Source organism: Thamnophis sirtalis, unplaced genomic scaffold, assembly GCF_051295495.1.
Source record: "Thamnophis sirtalis isolate CommonGarterSnake01/CBP01778 unplaced genomic scaffold, rThaSir2_p1.2 scaffold_1, whole genome shotgun sequence".
NCBI classification, from domain to species: Eukaryota; Metazoa; Chordata; class Lepidosauria; order Squamata; family Natricidae; genus Thamnophis; species Thamnophis sirtalis.
The window spans coordinates 43,689,402-43,710,681 of record NW_028261381.1 but is presented as its reverse complement, the minus strand read 5'-3'; the positions used below and the strand labels follow the sequence as shown (position 1 = coordinate 43,710,681).

The following is a 21,280-nucleotide window of genomic DNA, read 5'->3' as shown; positions in this document are numbered from 1 at the left end:
ATCAATAACCCATTTGAGTTTAATTTGAGTAACGTGGCATGATTTAATCCTGGGGTTTTTTAATGCATGTGTAGACTAAATCATCGTTTCATGTCAATGTTTCTTCAGAAAAGATATCTTTAGGAAAAAGAACATAAGTTTTAATGCCTGCTTAATTTTTAGAAATATAGAATGGGATGGAGTGGCTTTTTAGTTTTCAGAAACATTTTCTCCCTATATAAATGTTTAAACATAGAGGAAGCTCTTTTGGATGTTAAATTCCATATTTTGCATCTGATTTGAGTTCTCATGCTTCATGTAATACTATTGATCCATTTCCAGCAATGTGTGTTGTGCTTCTTCCTTCCCTTCTGGAATAAGCAACTATGAACCCGTTCTTCCCTTCCCTGTATAAGGCATGCATGGAAGCTGAAAGCGATATCACCCAAAGAAATAAAAACATGTTGAGATTTTTGTAAAAATTATCAGCAGAACAAGGGCATTAAGCCACCTCTATTTTGTTTTGTAAAATCCTTGGATTCCTTCCGGTGATACCACTGTCAGCTTCCAATGCACTCCTAAGTGGATGCATGGACATACCGTGTTTTTCCAAAAAGAGGACCCATCTTGAAAAGAAGCTCTATCATGTCATGTGATCAAATTAAGCCCCACTCACAAAATTAATCCTAATTAAGACTCTGTCCACTCCGGGGTGTAGGGAGTGGGGCAAGGTATACAGGTAAAAAATAAGTTAGGGTGAGGATGGGGTGGTGGTGGAGCTGCTCTACTTACCAGGCCTCGCACACCCTGACACCTTCCTGGCTTTCTTCTGCATCCGCTTCTGCCACTCACACACATCAACCTGGCCTCTGTTTTAATTCTGGATCGATCCAGAGTTCTGTTATCGGCTACAGATGCCTTCCGGCAGGCATCTAAAAACAAAACGGAGACCAGGGTGATGTGTGCGAGTGGTGGCAAGCGGAGGCAGAAGAAGTGGGCTCTTGCTTGGCGGGGCTGTCGTTGCCACCACCACGAGGTGAGTCAATAATTAGAACTAGCCTAGCCATTTTTTCGGGGGTCAAAAGAAAATAAGATCCGCCCTTCTTTTTGGAGAAACATGCTATTTATTTTTAAAAGTTCACCTTCTCCACAGTATAAAGACCTTGACTGCTGCTCTTCTTTATATATAATACATGAGGTTCTGCCCTATTTCTCACTGGATGCCCAAAATAACCCCAGGTAATGCCTTAAGTACTGTTGAAGAAAAATGAACTGGTGAACTGCACTACCAAGCAGGTAAATGCGCTCTTTCAAAAAATATTGGGGGGGGGGGGAGAGATACTACAGAAGAATCACAGACTAGTTAAATCAGCTAATGTCAGGGAGTAGGAGTGAGTGACAGCTGTCTATGGTATTTTGCATATTGCTATGACATAGTGCTTCTCTAAACCAAAGAAAACCACATTGGAAATTTATAAAGCTATACAGAAGAAAGAAATGTGGACTATGATGCAAATAATGAGCTAGGGCTTGAGAAGAAAAGAATTACTGTGCAGGATATGGGAATCATGCCTTGTTCTCCTCATCATCATCTTCCTCCTCCTTTCATTAGCTTAATTTGCAAGCCACTTACAAAGAGAAAGTGAACGTCCTGGTGTTCCTCCCATTTGCTTCCACTTTACTTTCCATGTTAGTGGAATGACTAAATAAAACAAGAAATCTGTCTAGGTTTATATTCTATGGCATCTCAGTACAAATGCATATTAAGGCACATTGAGCCATAAGATAGGTTCATATTTAAGTTCATATTTAATGCCAAATAACGTATGGACAGAAAGTCATTTCTAAAGCAAGCATTGCGAAGAATTCTGAGTTACAGTTGGAAGTTTTATAACACCTGTTATGTGAATATGTGTGAGGGTGTACTTTGTTTTTAAACATATTTCTGGAATCTGCAGAAGGTTCCTATTTCTGTTCTTTATGACTGAGACATCAGGAATGTGAATAAACAGTTCTGCCATTTTTAAAAAGATTTGTTGTGGGGTGGCTTCTGATACAGAACAGTCAATGCACTATATATCAGGTTTTCAATATTATTTGCCCCCTGCTCCTCAAATTAGAAAAAGGCATCAGATGCTGAGGAATTTTTGTTTTTCAGTTTCATAATGAAAAGAAATAGGAAACTGTTTTCCTTCAAAGCATCACCTTAATTTCTCGGAATGCTTCTGATCTCTGCAGAACCCATGGGCATACTTAGAAATATTTTTTTTTAAATGGTAGTGGTATGATGTTAAGAATTAGACTCAACTGCCAGGGGGAAAAAAGACAATGAATGGCAGGACATATCCTCATAAGTTAGTACATTTAATCTTATGGTAGATAACTATAATACTCCATGTTGTAGACATTTCATGAAAATGCTGAAAGCATGCTCTCAAACTCCAGATATGCGTACAAGCTTAAAAGAGTCATCATGTCAGGACTGTCTCAGCTCAGTTATCTAATAATGAAAGACCCTCAGCTCCATTCATAGTGAAAGATGTACGTTCATTGATGCCAAGTAGCTATGGCTTAGCAAAGTTAGATCTAAGAATTCCCATGCAAAGTATCCTTAGGTTATTCCTCCCTTTGTCCAAGCCCTCCCCCTTGGTCAGTTCCAATAAAATTTACAGTTAGGTGTTTTGGTAGCCGTTATGAAGTTTGGCGCCTCTTCGATGTGCAGCCGCATTCTGTTTCCAGACCAGGTATCCTTCATCCACTCTTTTGATGTCTCTAGCCTGCACATAGGATGGGTTCTGTTTCTTGGCTTCCCCCCTCTTGACAGCTCCCCCTCCCCCCGGTAATTCATAGCAGGCTAGCATCAATACAAAGCTGGGGCTGAAGCAAAAAGATGACAGCTCTGACAAGTATGTATTCCTGCATAAATATTTAGAGCTCATTGACTTCATTCCTGTGCCTTAAAATAAGTGTGCTCACTAATTTTTAATAATGAGATAACTATGGAAAATTTACTTCTGTGATTGAGCTTAACTATACTATACTATAAAATACTGATGAATGTGCTCTTAACCTCATAGTCTGTAATGACGAGTGTTACAGAACAGTATTAGTTGAGGGTGGATGGTGAGGAAATAGGATTCTCTATCTTCTACCTACCTACCTCTACCTACCCACCCTGTTTCCCTGAAAATAAGACCTCCCCGGATAATAAGCCCAATCGGGCACATGTGCTAAAATAAGCCCTCCCCTGAAAATAAGCCCTCCATGAAAATATTGCAATACAGCAGCAGCTATGAGATGATCACGCTTGCCACTTCCTGCATCTCAAAAATAATAAGTCCCCCCCCCCCCGAAAATAAGGCCAAGTGTTTATTTTGGGGGTCAAAAGAAAATAAGACCCTGCCTTATTTTCGGGGAAACACGGGATCAATGTCTGTCTGTCTGTCTGACTGACTGACTGACTGACTACCTACCTACTTACCTACCTACCTACCTACCTACCTACCTACCTACCTATATAATCTATCCTGAGAAATTCTTAATCATACGTGCTTGGTTTGTACAACAGAGTGTTCTAGTGGTTAAGGTCTAATGATTAAGGCATTAGGAAAGCAGGAGATTGTGAGTTCTAGTCCTACTTTAAATATGAAAGCCAGCTAGGTGATTTCAAGACAGTCTCTCTCTCTCAGCCCAGGATGACTTTGGGTCCAGGAACTCTCTCAGCCCAGAATGTCAGGCTTGGACAAATTGATTGGTCAGTTCCTGTCACAGCCAATGGATCAACTCTTGGTTAATCAGAAAAAAAAGCAGACCCTGCACTTGTAGGAAAATACTAGAAAGAAAAATTGTGCTTGGTTTGTATAGCATATAGCAAATATAGATCTAGATTGTGATTAAATGCAGCTTATTCAATATCTTTTTACAAAATCAAATTTCATTATTGACTGCATTATTTCCTTTGTGCCATCATGTAGAAGGTTGTAATTTGCACAGCTAGGATTGCAGCTCTATCAGGAGAAAAGGGGAAGACAGATGTAGTCTCAAAAACTTCTGTATATAGAAGTTCCACTTACGTTCAGAGGAATTTAAGAGTATATTTAAGAGTGTAAGGGATTGCAGCCTGCATTTGAGATTTTAATCTGTATATGACTCAGACAAAATGTATCTTTTATTATTGATTAGCTGTTGTTGTTTTCACGAAATCACTTCCTTACCCTATTCTGTAGATAATCCCTTGGTTTTCTGATTTAAAATATATTGATTCACTGATACTAATGAAAGACTCTCTTAACTACAAAATGATATATTGGATCATGTGTTATTTGGACATCAAGACTAGGATGGCAATTTTCATTTATTAAGCTTTCTTGGGGCAAGGCTGGCTCCTAGAAAAGGTCATCAGATACATTTCTGAACCAGCATGCAGGATATTACTGAGGCCAGGAGGTGGTAATTGTTTTCTTGTACAGAAATGCAGAGAAAATGTTGATGGAAGGAATACATGAACTATTGGCAGAACCATTATGAAATAGTACAAAGGATAACTCAGTTGTAGGAAGGGAAGAAGCATGAAAAAGAAATTAAAAATAAGCCTGCTTTGATTCTGTGTGATTTAAGAGGGGGAAACTTTTAATGTTTTATAATGATCTATTATCATAATAGAGTTCTAGTCTAGTAGTCCTTATGGTATATATTCCCTGACCTGGCTGATACTCTGAGATCCTTTTCCCTTATTGACTTAGAAGTAACTCTTCCATATAAAAATGGAGATTCTGAATGTCTGGATGTATTTAAATAAATTTAAATAATTTAAATAAATTTAAATTTCAAATGGCTGGGTTTATTAGAATATTTTAAGGAGCAATGTTCTGTGGTACTGTGCAAATGGAGATATAGCAATAGGTGTTGAGAAACAAATTGAATAGAAGAGTTCAGAAGGAAAGGAAGACAATAATACAAAGGAATCTTTTTGAGGGAGAGGGGGAATGCAATGCTAACTCTTTGACCCATCTTGGCTTTTCTGTAGGAAAAGAATAAAACAGTCTGAAGTCATTATCATCCAAACCTAACCTTTCAGTGGGATTATAATCATTCTTGCCTACTGGATATTTCTGTATTGGTTGTTTTTCAACATTTAGGATTACCTTGATGTTTATATGCCTTACATTGGTTATGATTATTATTATCATTTAACAACTCACTATGATACACTATATTGCCAAAAGTATTTGCTCACCCATCCACATAATCAGACTCAGTTGTGAGCTAATAATTTTGGCAATATAGTGTATATTAAATTAACTTCAGTCTTTAAAGCCTTGTCACCTTTACAAAAGTCACTCTTTGAATAATGCACAGAAAAGTTAGAAAAAGAAAATTAGCAGTTCTGTCTATTTAACTACTGTTAAGTCTAATTCAAGATTTATTAAGATACAAAGTAAAGATAATTTATTCTTTCTACAACCTGTTTAATTATAAAATAATAAAATACCCATTAATTTAGGAAAGAGAAATAATTTAGAACATATTCTCAGCCTTCAGTTGAAAGTAAATTTAAATTGATTATCTGTTTCCTAAGAGACCAAAAGATAATTAAGCTATACAATCTATTATTGACACTTAACTATTTTATAAAAAAAGAAGGTCATGAGAAACGATGCAACCATTAATTTTAATTTCTGGAGTGCATAAAGTCTGCTTTTGTGTAAATCCCGATTAAGCTTGCAACTTTCATCAATTTAAAGCATTAGGGATAAAATGAATGTTGGGATTTAATATGCTTCTATTGTTCTTTTTCTTCTCTCCCCTCCCCCACCCCAAATCTGCTGCAGCTCTTCAGTGCATGCATATCTTCAACCTCCAGGGTCAGAGCAGATACAGTTTCCTAGAACAACATCACCTTGTAATTCCCAACAGCTCCAAGGACAACAGTGTGCAGGTGTGAAAATAGAGCACTAACAAATTAGTCCATTCTTCTTCGCTTAATTAGATTTTTTTTAAAAAAAAGATTATTTTTGTAACAGTGCATTATGGCAAAGAATTAGAAGAGAGTCGTTTTGATGTAGGGATTCAAATGCTGCATTAGAAACTGAATTCTAATACTCCCTTAGGTATGAAAGGAGGCTTGTTACTCATCTCAGTTCAGCCTATCTCACTGGGTTCCTGGGGTAAAATTGGGAAGATTATGTATATTAAGTTGAGGTATACTAAATAAACAGAGGATATACTGTAAATCTAAAGATGAATGAGGAAATGAGAGTGTATTGGCTTGAAATACACATGGGCTTAAAATTCGCTTAATTTTAAGTACATGATGCAAAATTATCACATCTATTCCTGCGTACCAAAAAAAAAAAAAAAAGCTGCTTGCAGGGAATTTGTCAGTATAATTGATAACTGACTGTAGACAGTTTTTGGAATAGGCTTTTTGGAGAGGGCTTGAAAACATTTTTTTCCCAGAGCAAAAGGTGGTGAAATGGCCATCTACTGATAGTATCTGAAAAAAAAGCAAGATCAGACAGAAAAGATTCAATATTAGATGAGGTAAAACCTGACTACAGTCTGAAGACATTAACTGTGAAACTAAAGCTTAAATACTTAAAGGTAAAGGTTGCCCCGCACATACGTATTAGTTGTTTCTGGCTCACCTCTGTTACTAACCCGAAGAGCAGCACTGTCCGAAGACGTCTCAGTGGTCATGTGGCCCGTATGACTCAACACTGAAGGCGCACGGAGCGCTGTTACCTTCCCACCAAAGTGGTCCCTATTTTTCTACTTGCATTTTTACATTCTTTTGAACTGCTAAGTTGGCAGAAGCTAGAACAAGTAATGGGAACTCACCGTGTTACATGGCACTAGGGATTCGAACTGCTGAACTGCGGACCTTGTGATCGACAAACTCAGTGTCTTAGCCACTGAGCCACTGTATCCCTTTCTTAAGTATTTAGGACAATGCAAAAGCAAGAGCAAGATCTTCGAGAGCGCTTCAGATCTAGGTGTGGTAATGCCATACTTCAACAACAAAGAGCAAATCAAACTAAATGCCTGAAGTTTCAATAAGGACAGATTTTTCCCAGATCCTCCCTAACAATAACAGAATAACAGAGTTGGAAGGCTTTGGAGGTCTTCTAGTCCAACCCACTGCTTAAGCAGGAAAACCTATACCAGTCCAGACAAAGGCTGTTGTCATTTGTAGCTGATCTGGTGCACCCGATTCTAATTTTAGGGATTTGATGTAGTGACAAATGTAGCTGTCTGCTTATTTTTCCCCACATGCATAATTTGCATTGATGTTTCCCAATGGACTACTAAATATAAATAGTACAGTACATGATACTTGTTATATTTTCCCCTTTTCATTAACTATATTATTGAAATGAAGATTAAATATCTCTGTGATAAAAAGTTAAACATTTCAAAGGGGTATATATTTCCATATGACTATATTTAATAACTAGTATATTTTAATTATCCACTGTGAAAAACTTGAATACACTTACCTATTATTTGGAGTCTATAATAATTGAATTCTTGCATAATTTACTTGAGTACTTCTTTTTAATTTGATGCTGTATGAGAGTCCCAAGAACAGATTTTTAAATTAACTTTTAATTTAATTAAATAAGCAGTCTTAAAAACAAAGGGCCTCCCATTTGGTAGAGGTGTTTGAGCTCCAGCAATGGTAATTCTTTTGAGCCATCATTTCAGCTGTTCAGTTTTGTAAAGTAACTTTTCAAGAAGTGTATGTGTGTGAGAGAGAGCGAGAGATAAACAGAGAGAGAGAGAAATGGAGGGGATCAGTAAAAAGTTGCCTTGTCTTCCTCCACCCCTGATTAACAAAGTCACGATAAAGTGGAGTCCTACAAGTCTCCCATGGCAGAAGGTTCAAAGTATTGGAATATATTCAGTGTTACTTGCATTAACAAGAGCTCAAACACTTCTACCAAACGGGAGGCCTTTTTTAAAATTTGTTAATTTAATTTAATTAAATGTTAATTTAAAAATCTGTTTTGGGGGCTCTCAAGCAGCATCAATTTTTTTTAAAGTAGGCAAGCAAATTGGGCAAAAATTTAATTGTCATAGACTTTAAATGATGGGTAAATTTATTCAAGTTTTCTACAGTAGATAATTAAAATATACTAATCATTAAATATAGTAATACAAAAACACATACACCCTTGAAATGTTTTGACTTTTTATCATATAGATATTAGATCTTCATTTCAACAATATGATTAATAAAGGAATCATAACAATATGATTAATAAAAGAAGAATGTAACAAATATCATATACTGTACTATTTATATTTAATAGTCTGTTGGGAAATTTAAGTAAACATCAATGGAAATTATGAATGTGAAAACAAGTAAGCATACCCCTACGTTTATCACTACCTCAAATCCCTAAAATTAGAATCAGGTGCACCAGATCAGCTACAAATGATTATAGCATTTGTCTGGACTTGTATAGGTTTTCCTGCTTGAGCAGGGGGTTGGACTAGAAGACCTCCAAGGACCTTCCAACTCCTGTTTATTCAAAAACTACTTTCCCTCCTGCCCTCCCATTGCTCCTAACTCTGCTTCAAAGTCCCTCCAATCTTCTAAAGCAAACTATGTTTGTCTGCAGGCCAACACAGTCAGACGCAACCACAGGAGTTAGAATCAAAAAACTCTTTAACTGCAAGTCTGATGTTCACAGAGCATTGGGCAAGGCCTTGATTGAGAACATCAACCTAAAGGCAGATTTGTTTAGATTTTTCAGAAAGGCAAAGGAGAAATATTAACACCTCTTCTTTCCAATCTTGTTTTGCAGCAGTAGCACCACCACCCAGTGGAGGAATGGTAATGATGCAGCTCAATATTCCCAATAATCCTCAACCTCGGCCCCATTCCCCTCCTCAATGGAAGCAGAATAAATATTATTGCGATCATCAAAGAGGGCAGAAATCAACAGAATTTGCTTCATTGGAGAGTTGCTCACAGGTATAACTTATCCTGTGTTTGGAAAACCTAGATATTTTCAGGAAGGGAAACATCTCTTTTACAAGGCTGTTGTGGAATGTTTGTTATCCACATTGATTTTTTAGACATTGAAGGAAGGATGAAAGCATTATTCAGATAGGAAATTCACTCTGATTTTGGATCAGGTAAGGGCAGAGTTTTCGGTAATTCAAAGGCCATCTCCCACCCCAAGATATACTAAGGAAGTCATCCAAGTCTAAAGTCCTGTACTGTAGGAAAATTAACAGAAGGTTGCATTAACTGAGATTAGGAGATTAATAAAGTTCTACAGTATGGATTCTTCTATATAGTATCCAAAAATGTGTAGAAATAGTGCTTTTCCTCTTCATTTTTTTGTCACGCTTCAACAGGGTTACACATCACAGAATGATTTGTACTGAGCGAAGATTATTTAAACTACACTAAACTAGTGTATTAAAGGCATATTTCACCCCATGCTCTGACAAAATTGTATATTTTCTCTCTGTCTCTTATTAAATTAACAGCTACAACATAGTCCACAAATAGGTAGCCCTGTCACATCTCCAGCCCAGTCACCGGCACCAACTCAGCTTTCAAACATGAAGAACATCCGTCCCACTTTAACACCTCTTCCTCTTGTGCCCCCATTCTCACGACATTTCGTTCCTGGACAAGGTAAGAATTCCCATTTGCTAAATAACTGAATTATGATTTATTACTACTTTTAAAATCTAACTAGGAAGTTACATTTTGTTTCTTAAAAAAGAAAACTTCTGCTTTCCCATTGGGATTCTCATTCAACTGCCCGCTAAGTAAGGATACTGCTTGTGTTAATTTAATGGCTATTTATTTGGGATTTATGAACTTTGGATAGTGATGTTGTGTCACAGAGATTTTTAATTGTGTTATCAGAAGAGTCAAATTGATGTGTCTGTGACATTTGCCTCCACACTTTGGGGGCTCTTCCCATCCTCACTGACAATTGGCCAGACTTCAGTGGGTTATTGTAGTTTTCTTGAAGTCTTTATTGTCAGGCACAAGTAACCAGACCTGCCCATGTAAGATTCAAGCTTACCATTTTATTATATTCTGCGTATTATCCAGGAAACTCCCCTGACTGACAGTCTTTTGCTGAGAACAGATAGGTGAGGTTCTGTGGAGCTTAGGGGGACTTGAGACTCATTCTTTGCTTGAGGCTTCTCCCCCTGCCTGGTTGGGTCTCTCCCAACATCATTTGATCAGCTGTTCATTAGTATACTCAGCTAAGTTTGATTGACTTCATGTAAGAGGCTTTACCCAATGATGGCTAATTTTTTTCTCAAGGTGTGCCAAAATGGTTTGTAAGTGCGCGCTATCACGTGCGCCCACCCACCTGCACATGCGTGAGCAACCCCCCCCTCCTGCGCATGCATCAGAACCCCCTGGGCGGGGCAGGATTTTCAGCCTCCCCACGCTCCTGAGACTTTCCTGAAGCCTGGGGAGGGTGAAAACGGCCTCCCCTGGTCTCCAGAAGGCCGAAAATCAATTGGCCAGAGCTGAGGGCTGCCGTGCTGGCAAATATGGCTCCACATGCCACCTGTGGCATGGATGCCATAGGTTTGCCATCACAGGGCTTTACAATGTTTGGGGCTGGCAATCCTGATTACAAGGTTTTGCATTTCTATCACAATCTTTTGGGTCATGTCTTTTTTGCATATGAAGGTATCTTTGTACCCTCCAGATTACGACGTAATCACTGTACAATTATATATCTTATTTTACTTAGCCCATTTTACTTCCTGTGATCCCAAATCAAATTAAATTCCTTTATTTCATAGTGCACTACTTCTCTATGCTGCCATGCAGGTTTGGGGATTTTTTTTTAAGATTAAAAATTCCCTAAATTAAATATTTCTCCAAAATTTAGTTAAAAATAGATCTTTAAGAGTACAAAAATACTCTATGATTTTTCAGTTACCTATTCTTAACATAAAATAGCATTGGTATTTGAATTTTAAATTATCTTGTTTCTGTATATTTCTTCAGGAGATGCCAGATATCCCCTACTTGGCCAGCCTTTGCAGTACAATCCTTCTCTGCCACACGGGCACATAGCAGGTCCTCAGGTATGAAAAAAGGGCTTTTTTTACAGCACCTTACCAAACAGAATAACACAAAATGCTATCATTGTTCATTCTCTTAAGTCAAGTCCGACTCTTCATGACCACATGGACCATAGCATACCAGGCTTCACAGTCCTCTTATGTATCACGGAGTTTGCCCAAATTTATGTTCATTGTGTCAATGACACTAGCTAACCATCTCATCCTCTGCCATCCCTTTCTCCGTTTGCCTTCAGTCTTTCCCAATATCATGGCCTTTTCCCACAAGTCCTCTCTTCTCATAAGGTGGTCAAAGTATTTGAACTTCAGCTTCAGTATCAGTCCCTTCAAAGAACAGGGTTGATATCTATTAGGATTGACTGATTTGATCTCCTTGCAAATCCATGGGACTCTCAAGAGTTTTCTCCAACACTAATAGCATAAAATAATCTGTCAGAAAACATGATGTGAAAGCTCTTAATCCCACAACACATGGACAGATACAACCACAGTTTCAACTAATAGATTATTAGCATCTTAAAACAAGCCAAATCCAAAAATCTTAGGGAATTCCTGGAATCTTGGCATTCAGACAAATCAGACATCAAAAGACACATAGAGATAAAGAGCATTTACAAATCATTCAGAAGAGACAATAAAAAAGAGAAAGGAAACAAAGAAGACCAGCCACTAACATTCAGATAAAGAGAAATCAACACTAGACAAACAATCAGGTAGAAAACAATACTCTAATCGAGGAAGCACAAAGGTGGAAACTATTCTGCCATCAAAACTAGCAGGGCAAGTTACTACAAGTAGCCCTCAACTTACAAGAGTTCATTTAGTGACCATTCAAAGTTACAATACCACTAAAGAAAGTGACATGAGCATTTTTCAGTTATGACCATTGCAGCATCCCCATGGTCATATGATAAAAATTCAGATGTTTGGCAACTGGTTCATACTTATGACCGTTGCTGTGTCCTAAGGTCATGTGAACAAATTTTTCAACCCTCTAACAAGGAAAGTCAATAGGGAAGCCAGATTCACTTAACAACCATGTTGCTAATTTAAGAACTGTGGTGATTCACTTAACAGCTGTGGCAAGAAAGGTCATAAAATGGGACAAAACATATTTAACAAATCTCTCACTTAACAACAGAAATGTTGGGCTCAATTGTAGTTGTGAGTTGAGGACTACCTGTATATACAAACATGGAGCAAACCCTATAATCACATTGATGATGTTATCTAGTTAGGTAATGAAACATCTGTGGGCAAACAACTAAGCTCAGAGAGCACGAAGGTCTTCACAGGTTAGCATTTATTTGTAAATCTAAATATATGTGCCTAAAGAAAACTTCTATCAAATATTAGCTCCTTCCCTGAGTCAGAAATTGTTTATTACATTGAAAAAAAGTGTTTCCTTCAGAAAGTGATCCTTTTGGGCATCTGCACATGGGAATACAAACTGAATAAATCAAATCAATCAATCAATATTATATGAATTTAGCAAGTATAGTTATGTTCATTATCAAAAGTTGGGATTATTTTAGGTATAAACATGTGATAGTGTTCTGTATCAATCACTTTGAGAAAAGTGGTTTTTTTTTTAGAAAGTGATTTTTTTACACATACTGTACATATCAGTTTCTCTTTAAAGCAAGTCTTGGATAATTGTCCCTTAAGTCTATAGAATGTGACTTAAAGGGATAGTTAATGCTGCAGACACAGCTTATATTTGCCTCTTGAAACAGCTACTTAGAGCTACTATTGTGTGATCACAGATGTCCAATTAAACCTAGATTTGGAGATAAACAATCACAGATGCTTTATTTGGATCAAAGATACTTAATTGCCTATTTTGAATTACCTACAACAAATCAGGAGCTTTGGTGTTATGCTATTTGGATATCATTAAAAACATTCCAGTGCAATGAATAAATGATTCGTTACTTATATTCCACCTTTCTGCCAATAGGACTTTGAAGGCAGGTAATAAAAATAAAACATTAGGCCTTAAATTAGTTAAAATATGAAACAGTTAAAAGTTTTAGCACTGTTTCATGAATTCAAGTTACAGGGTATAGATCTCTTTCCAAGAAGAAGCTATAATATATTTAAATGGCTCCATTAAGATTTGATCATGTGGCAATCTTCATTCTTTATGGTTGGAAAATATGTATGTGGGAAGTAAAAGAAATATCATTCCTGATCAATTTGTTTGTGCATCTATCTGAATTCTCTCTCCCTTTCCCTCCCTCCCTCATCTCTATCACCCCACTCCTATTTTAGTGTCAGCCAGGAAACAGACATGGAAACAGAGGAAGAAAACCAGCTAAAAAGGCTGCTTCAGCTGATCTTGGTGCAGGAGAACCAGGCATGTTCCTCATTATCTGATATAACTTTATGATGCAACTGTAGTACTGTTGAAATATATTATAACTCTATTCCATGCTGCTCTGTAGCCATAACTATGATCTGGAGATGAATAGAACTTATCTAAGTAGTTCTTAACCTGTAGGCTGCTGGCCCAAAATGAATTGGCATATGTATGGGGCACTGTAGTAATATTAAGAAATCAAAACTTTATTTGGCACAAGCATAATGATCCCCAGATGTGTGATTGCTAGATTTAGTTGATTTGACAATCTATGTTCCCTGAACAGGAGGGGGAAAGCTTGACCTTAAATGAATAGGTATGTTTTTTCATACCTTTGAGGTAGCCCTTTCTCTTTCTAGCTTCTATTTCTCAGTGCCTATACTTTCCTTTTCCTGCGGACTTACAATGGCCTTTCCTGGGCAATTCTGCTACCTCCATTGGTGTGCTCAGTTGCTTATTTATATACTGTAACTGTGCAACAGTCTGCAACAGAGCATGACTTAAGGTATAGCCCTTCAAATATATAATTGAAATCTTTGAAATCTATAAAATTAAGTATTAATTTAATATCATAAATAAGCCGCTGCATTTTGTATTAGTTGGAATTTTCAGGCTTCAAGAGAGTGTCATTTAGAAGTTGAACAGAATGAGAAAGAGAACTTTGCTCTGGGGCATTCCGTATAAGGCCACCCAAAGACTCAACCTCTCATTCTGTGACTGACTGTACCTGTCTATTTGGAAAGCATTAGAAACATCATAAAACAATGCCCCCCATTACCAGCCCTCACAGAGGTCCAGAAGACTGCTGCAATCAACAGTATCAAAAGCTGCCAAGATGATTAGTAGAAGGATAGTTGCATTCTCAGCACCCATGCCTTTCTGTATGTCATTATGAAGCAAGACCAAGGTGTCTCCATTGCATATCCCAGCTTGACTGACAAGAATTCAGATAAGATAATCCACTTTTTCCAGAGCCCTCTGTAATTGCCACTTTATTGAAGTTACTGAACTGCCGGTTTCTTCACAACTTGCCTCCAAAGAGGAGGTTGAATATAAGGCAATGGTTGTCCAATGTTGTTGGATCCAGATCAGATTCTTTAAAGAGAGGATGGACCTCTTTTAAGGGAACTGGAATCACCCACTTTTATAAAGAGGCATTTACTTCAATTTGTACCCCAGTTCTTTACAGCACCATTAGCCAGGCAGAGCAAGGATCAAATTCACAAGCCCACTTCCCGGGGACTGAACCCCTCTGTTCCACCCAACCAGTTTCCAACAGAGAGCAAATGCAAGTTATTCCATTCATGAAAAGATTGGCCAGGTGATCATATTCCATACTTGGTGGATCCTCCTGGTCATCTTGAGATTTGAGCTACTCTAAATAACACAACTGGCTGGCATTATGTAGGTGAAATGAGAAGTTACGCCCCCTTGAGTAGGTTTAAGCTTAAGCTCTACTTGTATCTGGTCATACTCACTTCTTATTTGCATTAGAATTGTTCCAGACATCCTTTCACCCATTTCACTTCCTGAAACTCCTGGGTAAATTAAGGAGCCCCCAAGTTCTGTGAAAGGAGAAGGGCCATTCAAGAGACATCTTGTCAAGTGCTTAGGCCACCTCTATTATCCAAAGGTTACCTGCAGAACTGCTTTCTAAGTATCTGGGAACTTCCCTGTGTGTTATTCAGGACCCCTCTGGATCCATCGGGCTTGTACATAGTAGCCCTTGTGTAGTAGTATTGTGTTGCATGTTGCAGCCACATCTTGTACATGTATATAAAATCTTTTCTTTACAATTGAGGTATTGGAGACTGCTAACTCTTTAAACCATCCCTTTATGGCAGTTAAGAATTTAGCCATTTCAATACAGTGAAGGCTGTGAATATATGTTTAGTTTCTACCATTAGAGAAAAGGCTCCGCAAAGCATGTAGTGCTACATTAAATTCTAGCTCCTTTAATAGTCACTTAATGCTTAGTCTTGAACTTTAAGGAATATGAAGGACACTGAATTATATTTCTCTTAATTGTTAAAAGTATGGCAGCACTGATGATTATTCATGACATTATGCTACAAGCCTCCATCACATATATTTTAAAGGGGCTATCCCTTGATTATGGAACCCATTTGCCCTTTTCAGATCCCGAATTTAGAAGAGTGATAGGTTGAGGAACAAATATAATATTTTATTGTCAGGCAATCACACAGTTTTGTACTTGGGCCACTCTTTAGTAAAAGCACCAATATATTACATCTCCTAGCAGCCATTTTAAATCCTGTGTTCTCCTTCAGTTATAGGAAAAGTTTTGGAAATTACTGAACTGCCAGAAGGAATAACTCGTGCAGAAGCTGAAAAATTATTTGTGGAACTTCTTAAAGTTGGTGCCAAGATTCGATGGCTACGAGACCCTCCATCGGTGCAGGTGCATCAGCCACACCAACACCACCATCGCTACTGTGGGAGTGGAGATAGCAATGTAAACATGGAACCCTCCAAACTTAGTGACTTGGCATCCACATATACAGTCCTAGCAACGTTTCCCACCATGTCTGCAGCCCAAAATGCATTGAAGAAACAAAGTAACTCACTGAACAAGTTTAGGTTGAGAACAAGCAAGAAGCATTACGATTTTCACATCCTGGAAAGAGCTAGTTCTCAGTAACAGTTACGGCACTGAACATTCAGCCTTTATTACTTCCATGTCCTTATCTCTCTTCTACTTGATTGGCTTGATGTTTATGGTTTTTCTTTCTGTTTTTGTTTCTGTCTTCATAAAACCCCTTGGATGTCAGACACCAATAAAGTCTTTTAAGAATTAAACCCAATGATCCTGGACAAAATACAGGGGGGAAAAAAATTAAGTTCAATCATCAACTTACAAAACATGGCTGTGATAGGATAAAACGGACAGTCAGCCTTCTGTAATGAATGCTATTAAAGATCCCTTTTTGTAATACTTTTATTTTATATTTCCAAATTCTTGTACCAGATCCAAAGCTTTGTTGTACAGCAAACGTTTATTCATGAGGAATAACCATATTCTTACCTGCATTTTGTAATCCCTTTGTATAAAGCCAGCACGCTCCTCTCAGTTTAAGAGCAGGGAACTGGGGTCAGAAAAGAAAGAGAGAAGAGCTTCAAGGGAATTACACTCTTTCTAGCCCAATATGCAAAAGGCAAAGAAATTAGCTGATTTTTTCCTCTCTTTTCTTCCTCTCCAAGATAACAGAGTCCTACAGTAACTACTGAAGACCTCCTCCACCCCTTCCCTTTCTAGATTTCTTTAGGAAATGTGAATGGTAACTGCCAATGAATTCTACTTTTGAGCATCTTGTTTCTATTCCAACAGAATAAATATAAAAAGGAAAAAAAAAAGACCATCACCAATTATTTTAACTGGAACCCATTAGTTTTCAGTTAACGGTTAAAAGGTGACTCTCCAAATGGTAAAAAGTTTGCACTTTAATTGTGTTCCCATCAATATGTTTATTACTTTACTTTTTTTTTACTGTAAGAGTGATCACATTTGATAAGTGCTGGAAACTTCTTAAGTGGTTTAGATATGTTTTTTTTTTCATCATTTGTAGAGGATCACTGGACATCAAATGATTCATTGCACATATAAAGGAGACACCTTTTTCAATTTCTGTATAATTTGCAAGGCTGTACAATGTGTGCTGATGCAAGTTTGGGAAAAATAAATGTTTACAAATATACATTTTCTGGAGTGCTGTTTTAAAGAAGATGAGTTCAGAACTGGTATGTTGGGAGATGGATCTTCAGTGCAAAGGGTCATATATTTAATGATAGTTTGGTTATAAATGAAAGATTTTAATGATTTATTAATATTTTTAACTTGCATTTGTATTGTGCAGGTCTTCATGGGAGAATTTCACTCTTCGCAAATTCAAAAACAAAAATGGAAGTCTTACAGATGGGTTTAATAAAATGTGATATTTTACATACAGATTGAAATATATGTTGTAGATACAACAGAATATAGTAGAAACTCAGCTGTGAGTCATTGATTAATCATAGGAAGTCTGGTACAATCCAAATGCTTGCCTGAAATTCCCATAAATTCTGATAATTAACAATCCTAGTTGTGATTCTGGGAATTTGTAGTCTAAAATAACTGGAGATGTATGATTATTTGCTCTATAGTAGGCCTTAGAAACTACTGGGGCCTAGTATAGGATGATTTATAGGCAATCAGGCCTTTTTTGCAGTCTTAACCAGTTTGGCCAATTACAAGGAATTGATAAATTTGTACTCTTCCCCAAAAAAGAAACCTGGGAAGACTGAATGCCATCTATTATGTAGTACAACATGATAGTTAACATATCAGTGGTCTGGGTCAAACCACATATGGTTTCTGGAGTAGAAAGTTATATACAGTTTTTTCATGTGACTGCTAGAACCCTTGAAACCAAGATTTGAGAAGCAATTTCAAAAGGAAAATGTAGGGTCCTTGGTGCAGTCTTGAGCTTGGTTGTTTTCTTGCAGATGTTTTCATTACCCAAACATGGTGTCATCAGTGATGATGTTACCTAGTTTGGGAAATGAAAACATCTGCAAGAAAACAAGCAAGTTTGGAGAGCACCAAGGACACATCATGTCAACTCTGAACCACAAATATTCTCCTTTATTGAAAATGTACATGTAAAGTACAATATAATAAAAATCTGTTTATGTGAAAAAATAACAAGTAGATAAGAGCAGTTCTCTTTTCTGTACATATCACACTATTATTTAGCGTATAATGAGAACATGACAAAAGATCATATATATAGCATATGCAGGATTCACATAGCATAAAAATGTTTACAAACTGCAATGGCTAGTTCACTTATGGATTCGGCTTAAAGTGTTCTGAGCCTAGCTATAGAAAAAAATCAAGTGAATCACTGTATTGCTCTGGATTTCACGGAGGGCTTGTAGGGTCTCCTATAGAACCTCTGCAAGTGAATATCAGTCCTTTACTTTAGCCAGGATCACATGTATATTTAAATATTCTCTTAATCTATATTCTATCCTTTAGTTATATTCTATCCCTTATTTCTATGTAAAATAGATAAGTATGCTTTGAGCATTGTATGTTTTTCTTTTAGATAATTGAAGATATTTCTGCAGGAAGCACCTATGGTGATAGAAGATTTCTTCTGGAGTGAAAGAAAGGCTAGCATAAGAAAGCTATAGATTCCCTCATTTGTATTTATTTCTTTAAAGGATAGATGCTTAAAGTTCTAACCAACCTATAATTTGGGAGATTATTCCACAATTCTGAAAACCTAAAAAAAATGTTTATCTATTTAAGATAAAATCTTTTACAATAATTTCAAGAGTATTTAGAATCAAATCTTTATAAAATCAGTGAAACACTTTTAACCATAAAGGCTAAATATCTTGCTAATCTAACCCTGAAGTATTAATTTAATCCTATTAAAATTTCCCAAATACTGTATGGAGGCTAATGTTGATTGAGACAATATCCCCTACTTTTTTTAAGGTGCTTCAATGCTTTTCATGTGATAGTAAAAACAAAATGTAGTATTCTGAGGTCTTTCAGTCAAATGATCAGTCATGAAAAAACCGTAAAACTAGATATTGATAACTGTGTCCTTGAACAATTGGCTCTGGAGCTGATCAGAGTGGAAACCTTGAGTTTAATACCCAAAATGGTAATGATGACTAAGGTGGGTGGATTTGAAAATGAGATTCATAAAAGGTAAGATACTAATGGTGATATTTGTTAATATGGCAAAGAATATTTAGAAGCAAAAGCCATCTCATCTAGTGTCCTGCTCAGCACGAATCCACTAAAGCAGCACCATCAGTCTTTTGTTTAAAAGACCCTAGTGTAGAAAAATTCACCACCTCATAGGGCAGCCAGCATCAAGCACAATCAGAACAGCTCTGAGACTTAGTCAAGTGTTTATTGCTGAATCACCAGTTTAAAAATCTGATCTAGAGCTGTTTTTAATCATATACATTTCCTCCCATCAATAGCATCCAAGCGGGAATATCTCATTGATTCCACTATTCCACCATAGCCAGTGGTTATGATTATAAATTAAAAATGGTTTTCTCAATTTTTCATAGTAAGCTAAGTGTTAATTCTAGGAGCTGGATTTGCACAGCATAATAGACCAAAATGTTAGCTAGTCTGTAATTTTTTGCCTAATCTGGTGCAAAATATCAGAACTAGTGTCTCTCTAGTCTAGACAACAGCTTTTGGGGAAAATGATACAATTACAGTAGCCTTCCATTGGTAGCAGTCATTTTCATAAAATAATAGACATGTAAGGAGCCATATAGGCCATCAAATCCAATCCTGTTCCATATAGCAATACAAATTAAAATATGACCAACAATAGCATATCACCTCAACATAATTAAAAGGCCTGCCACATCACTGAACATTATTGCAATCTTTTAACAGTTCTTATTTAACTTTTTATTGTCTTTGTTACTGGTAGTAAATTTATTTGTTTCATTAGAAAAAGAGGCATTCTCTTCCCTAGGTACAAACTGCAAACCTCTTCAGCGAACTAGCTCTTTTTTTACAACTTGTATAGTGATGAGTTAAAGTTTTTGTTAGATCAGGGAGGAGAGGTGCAATGACATTTGTTAGTCATTGAGGACCACAGTGATTATAACTGACTATAAGCTCTGTGAATAAGGTCCATGAGCTCACTTTTATCTTGATTTGGTATGACAGAGTCTTTAGTTTTTAAAACCTGAAGGAAATTTTAGCATTTGACCTATTTGAATGTTTGTCAACTGAATGGGAATTATTACTTTCAGAAATACATTTCTATCATTTTGAAATGCTAGAAAATTGAATAAAAATATTTAATTTCACTGCTATGTACGCTTCTGATAAACTATTGCACACCACACTACCAGAGGTAACAAAAACACCCAAATATCTCTGAGATAATCCAAGGCCAAGTATTAGCGATTTCAATGGTCTGATCTGACTCTTAAGTTGTATATGATCTACTATACCAACAGTTACAACTCAAAATTTGAGAACCCCTGACATTTATTGAAATGCTCCAAAGACACAAAATTGCTTCAATCATATTGTGGTGATATATTTTTCCTTTAGTGTGAAAAGAAGAAAAATTAATTAAATATGCATTTCACTCTTATATGTGTTTATTCAGAAATAAATCCTTTTAAGCTTTGTAAGCACAAAAGGAAAACCTGACTTGGTTAGTATTCAGACTGGAGACCGCTTTATATTAAAATGCTGGATGACTCATTCCATGATCCCCAGAGAATTATAGTTTTGATACCATAATAATTTTTTAAAAAATCTAGTTGGCAACTTGAACTTATTTCCTAAAATAAAGTTTATTATCATCCTCATTAAATACCTGGGGATCTTTCTAATAAAAAAAATATATGATTGAAAGCCCAATCCCTACCAATGTGAAAAAAAATGTGCACATATAGATCTAACAGTGCAAACATGCATGTATTTAAAAGTAAGTCCAACTGAACTCAAGTCGGTGAACTATATCTGAAATTTCAGCTTGAAATACTCAGAAAGCTGCTGATGCTGGTAGAAACGTCTGGTAACCGTGAGCAATCTAATGGAGTTTCCTAAATGGGTGTAATAGTGGTTACATTTATCTTGACTTAAAATCAATATATTTTAATTAAAGTTGATCCATTATGAACCCTGGCATGATTACAATGTTATTCAAATTTCAATTAAGTTTCTTTAGAACCCTTCTTATTCTGTTCTTTGCTATCAGTGATCACAAGCACACATATTCTGTTATAATTGAGAGCATACTGTCATCTTTGCTAGAAAGGCTTTCTTCAGGCCTTACGGTAGAG

At 36.6% G+C, this 21,280-nt stretch overlaps 1 protein-coding gene across 7 annotated transcripts in view; it reads left to right on the top strand.

The window, feature by feature from the left end:
• R3HDM1 (R3H domain containing 1) overlaps positions 1-17,142 on the top strand; it is a 59,330-nt gene extending 42,188 nt beyond the window's left edge. For all 7 annotated transcript variants that reach the window (XM_014072312.2, XM_014072309.2, XM_014072306.2 and 4 more), the window contains 6 exons: positions 5,811-5,917; positions 8,793-8,962; positions 9,487-9,637; positions 10,988-11,067; positions 13,339-13,423; positions 15,718-17,142. In XM_014072312.2, coding sequence (XP_013927787.2) covers positions 5,811-5,917; positions 8,793-8,962; positions 9,487-9,637; positions 10,988-11,067; positions 13,339-13,423; positions 15,718-16,088 — 964 coding nt within the window. In that variant the 3' untranslated portion in view covers positions 16,089-17,142. The remainder of the gene's footprint in view (positions 1-5,810; positions 5,918-8,792; positions 8,963-9,486; positions 9,638-10,987; positions 11,068-13,338; positions 13,424-15,717) is intronic.
• The last annotated feature ends 4,138 nt before the right edge of the window (positions 17,143-21,280 follow it).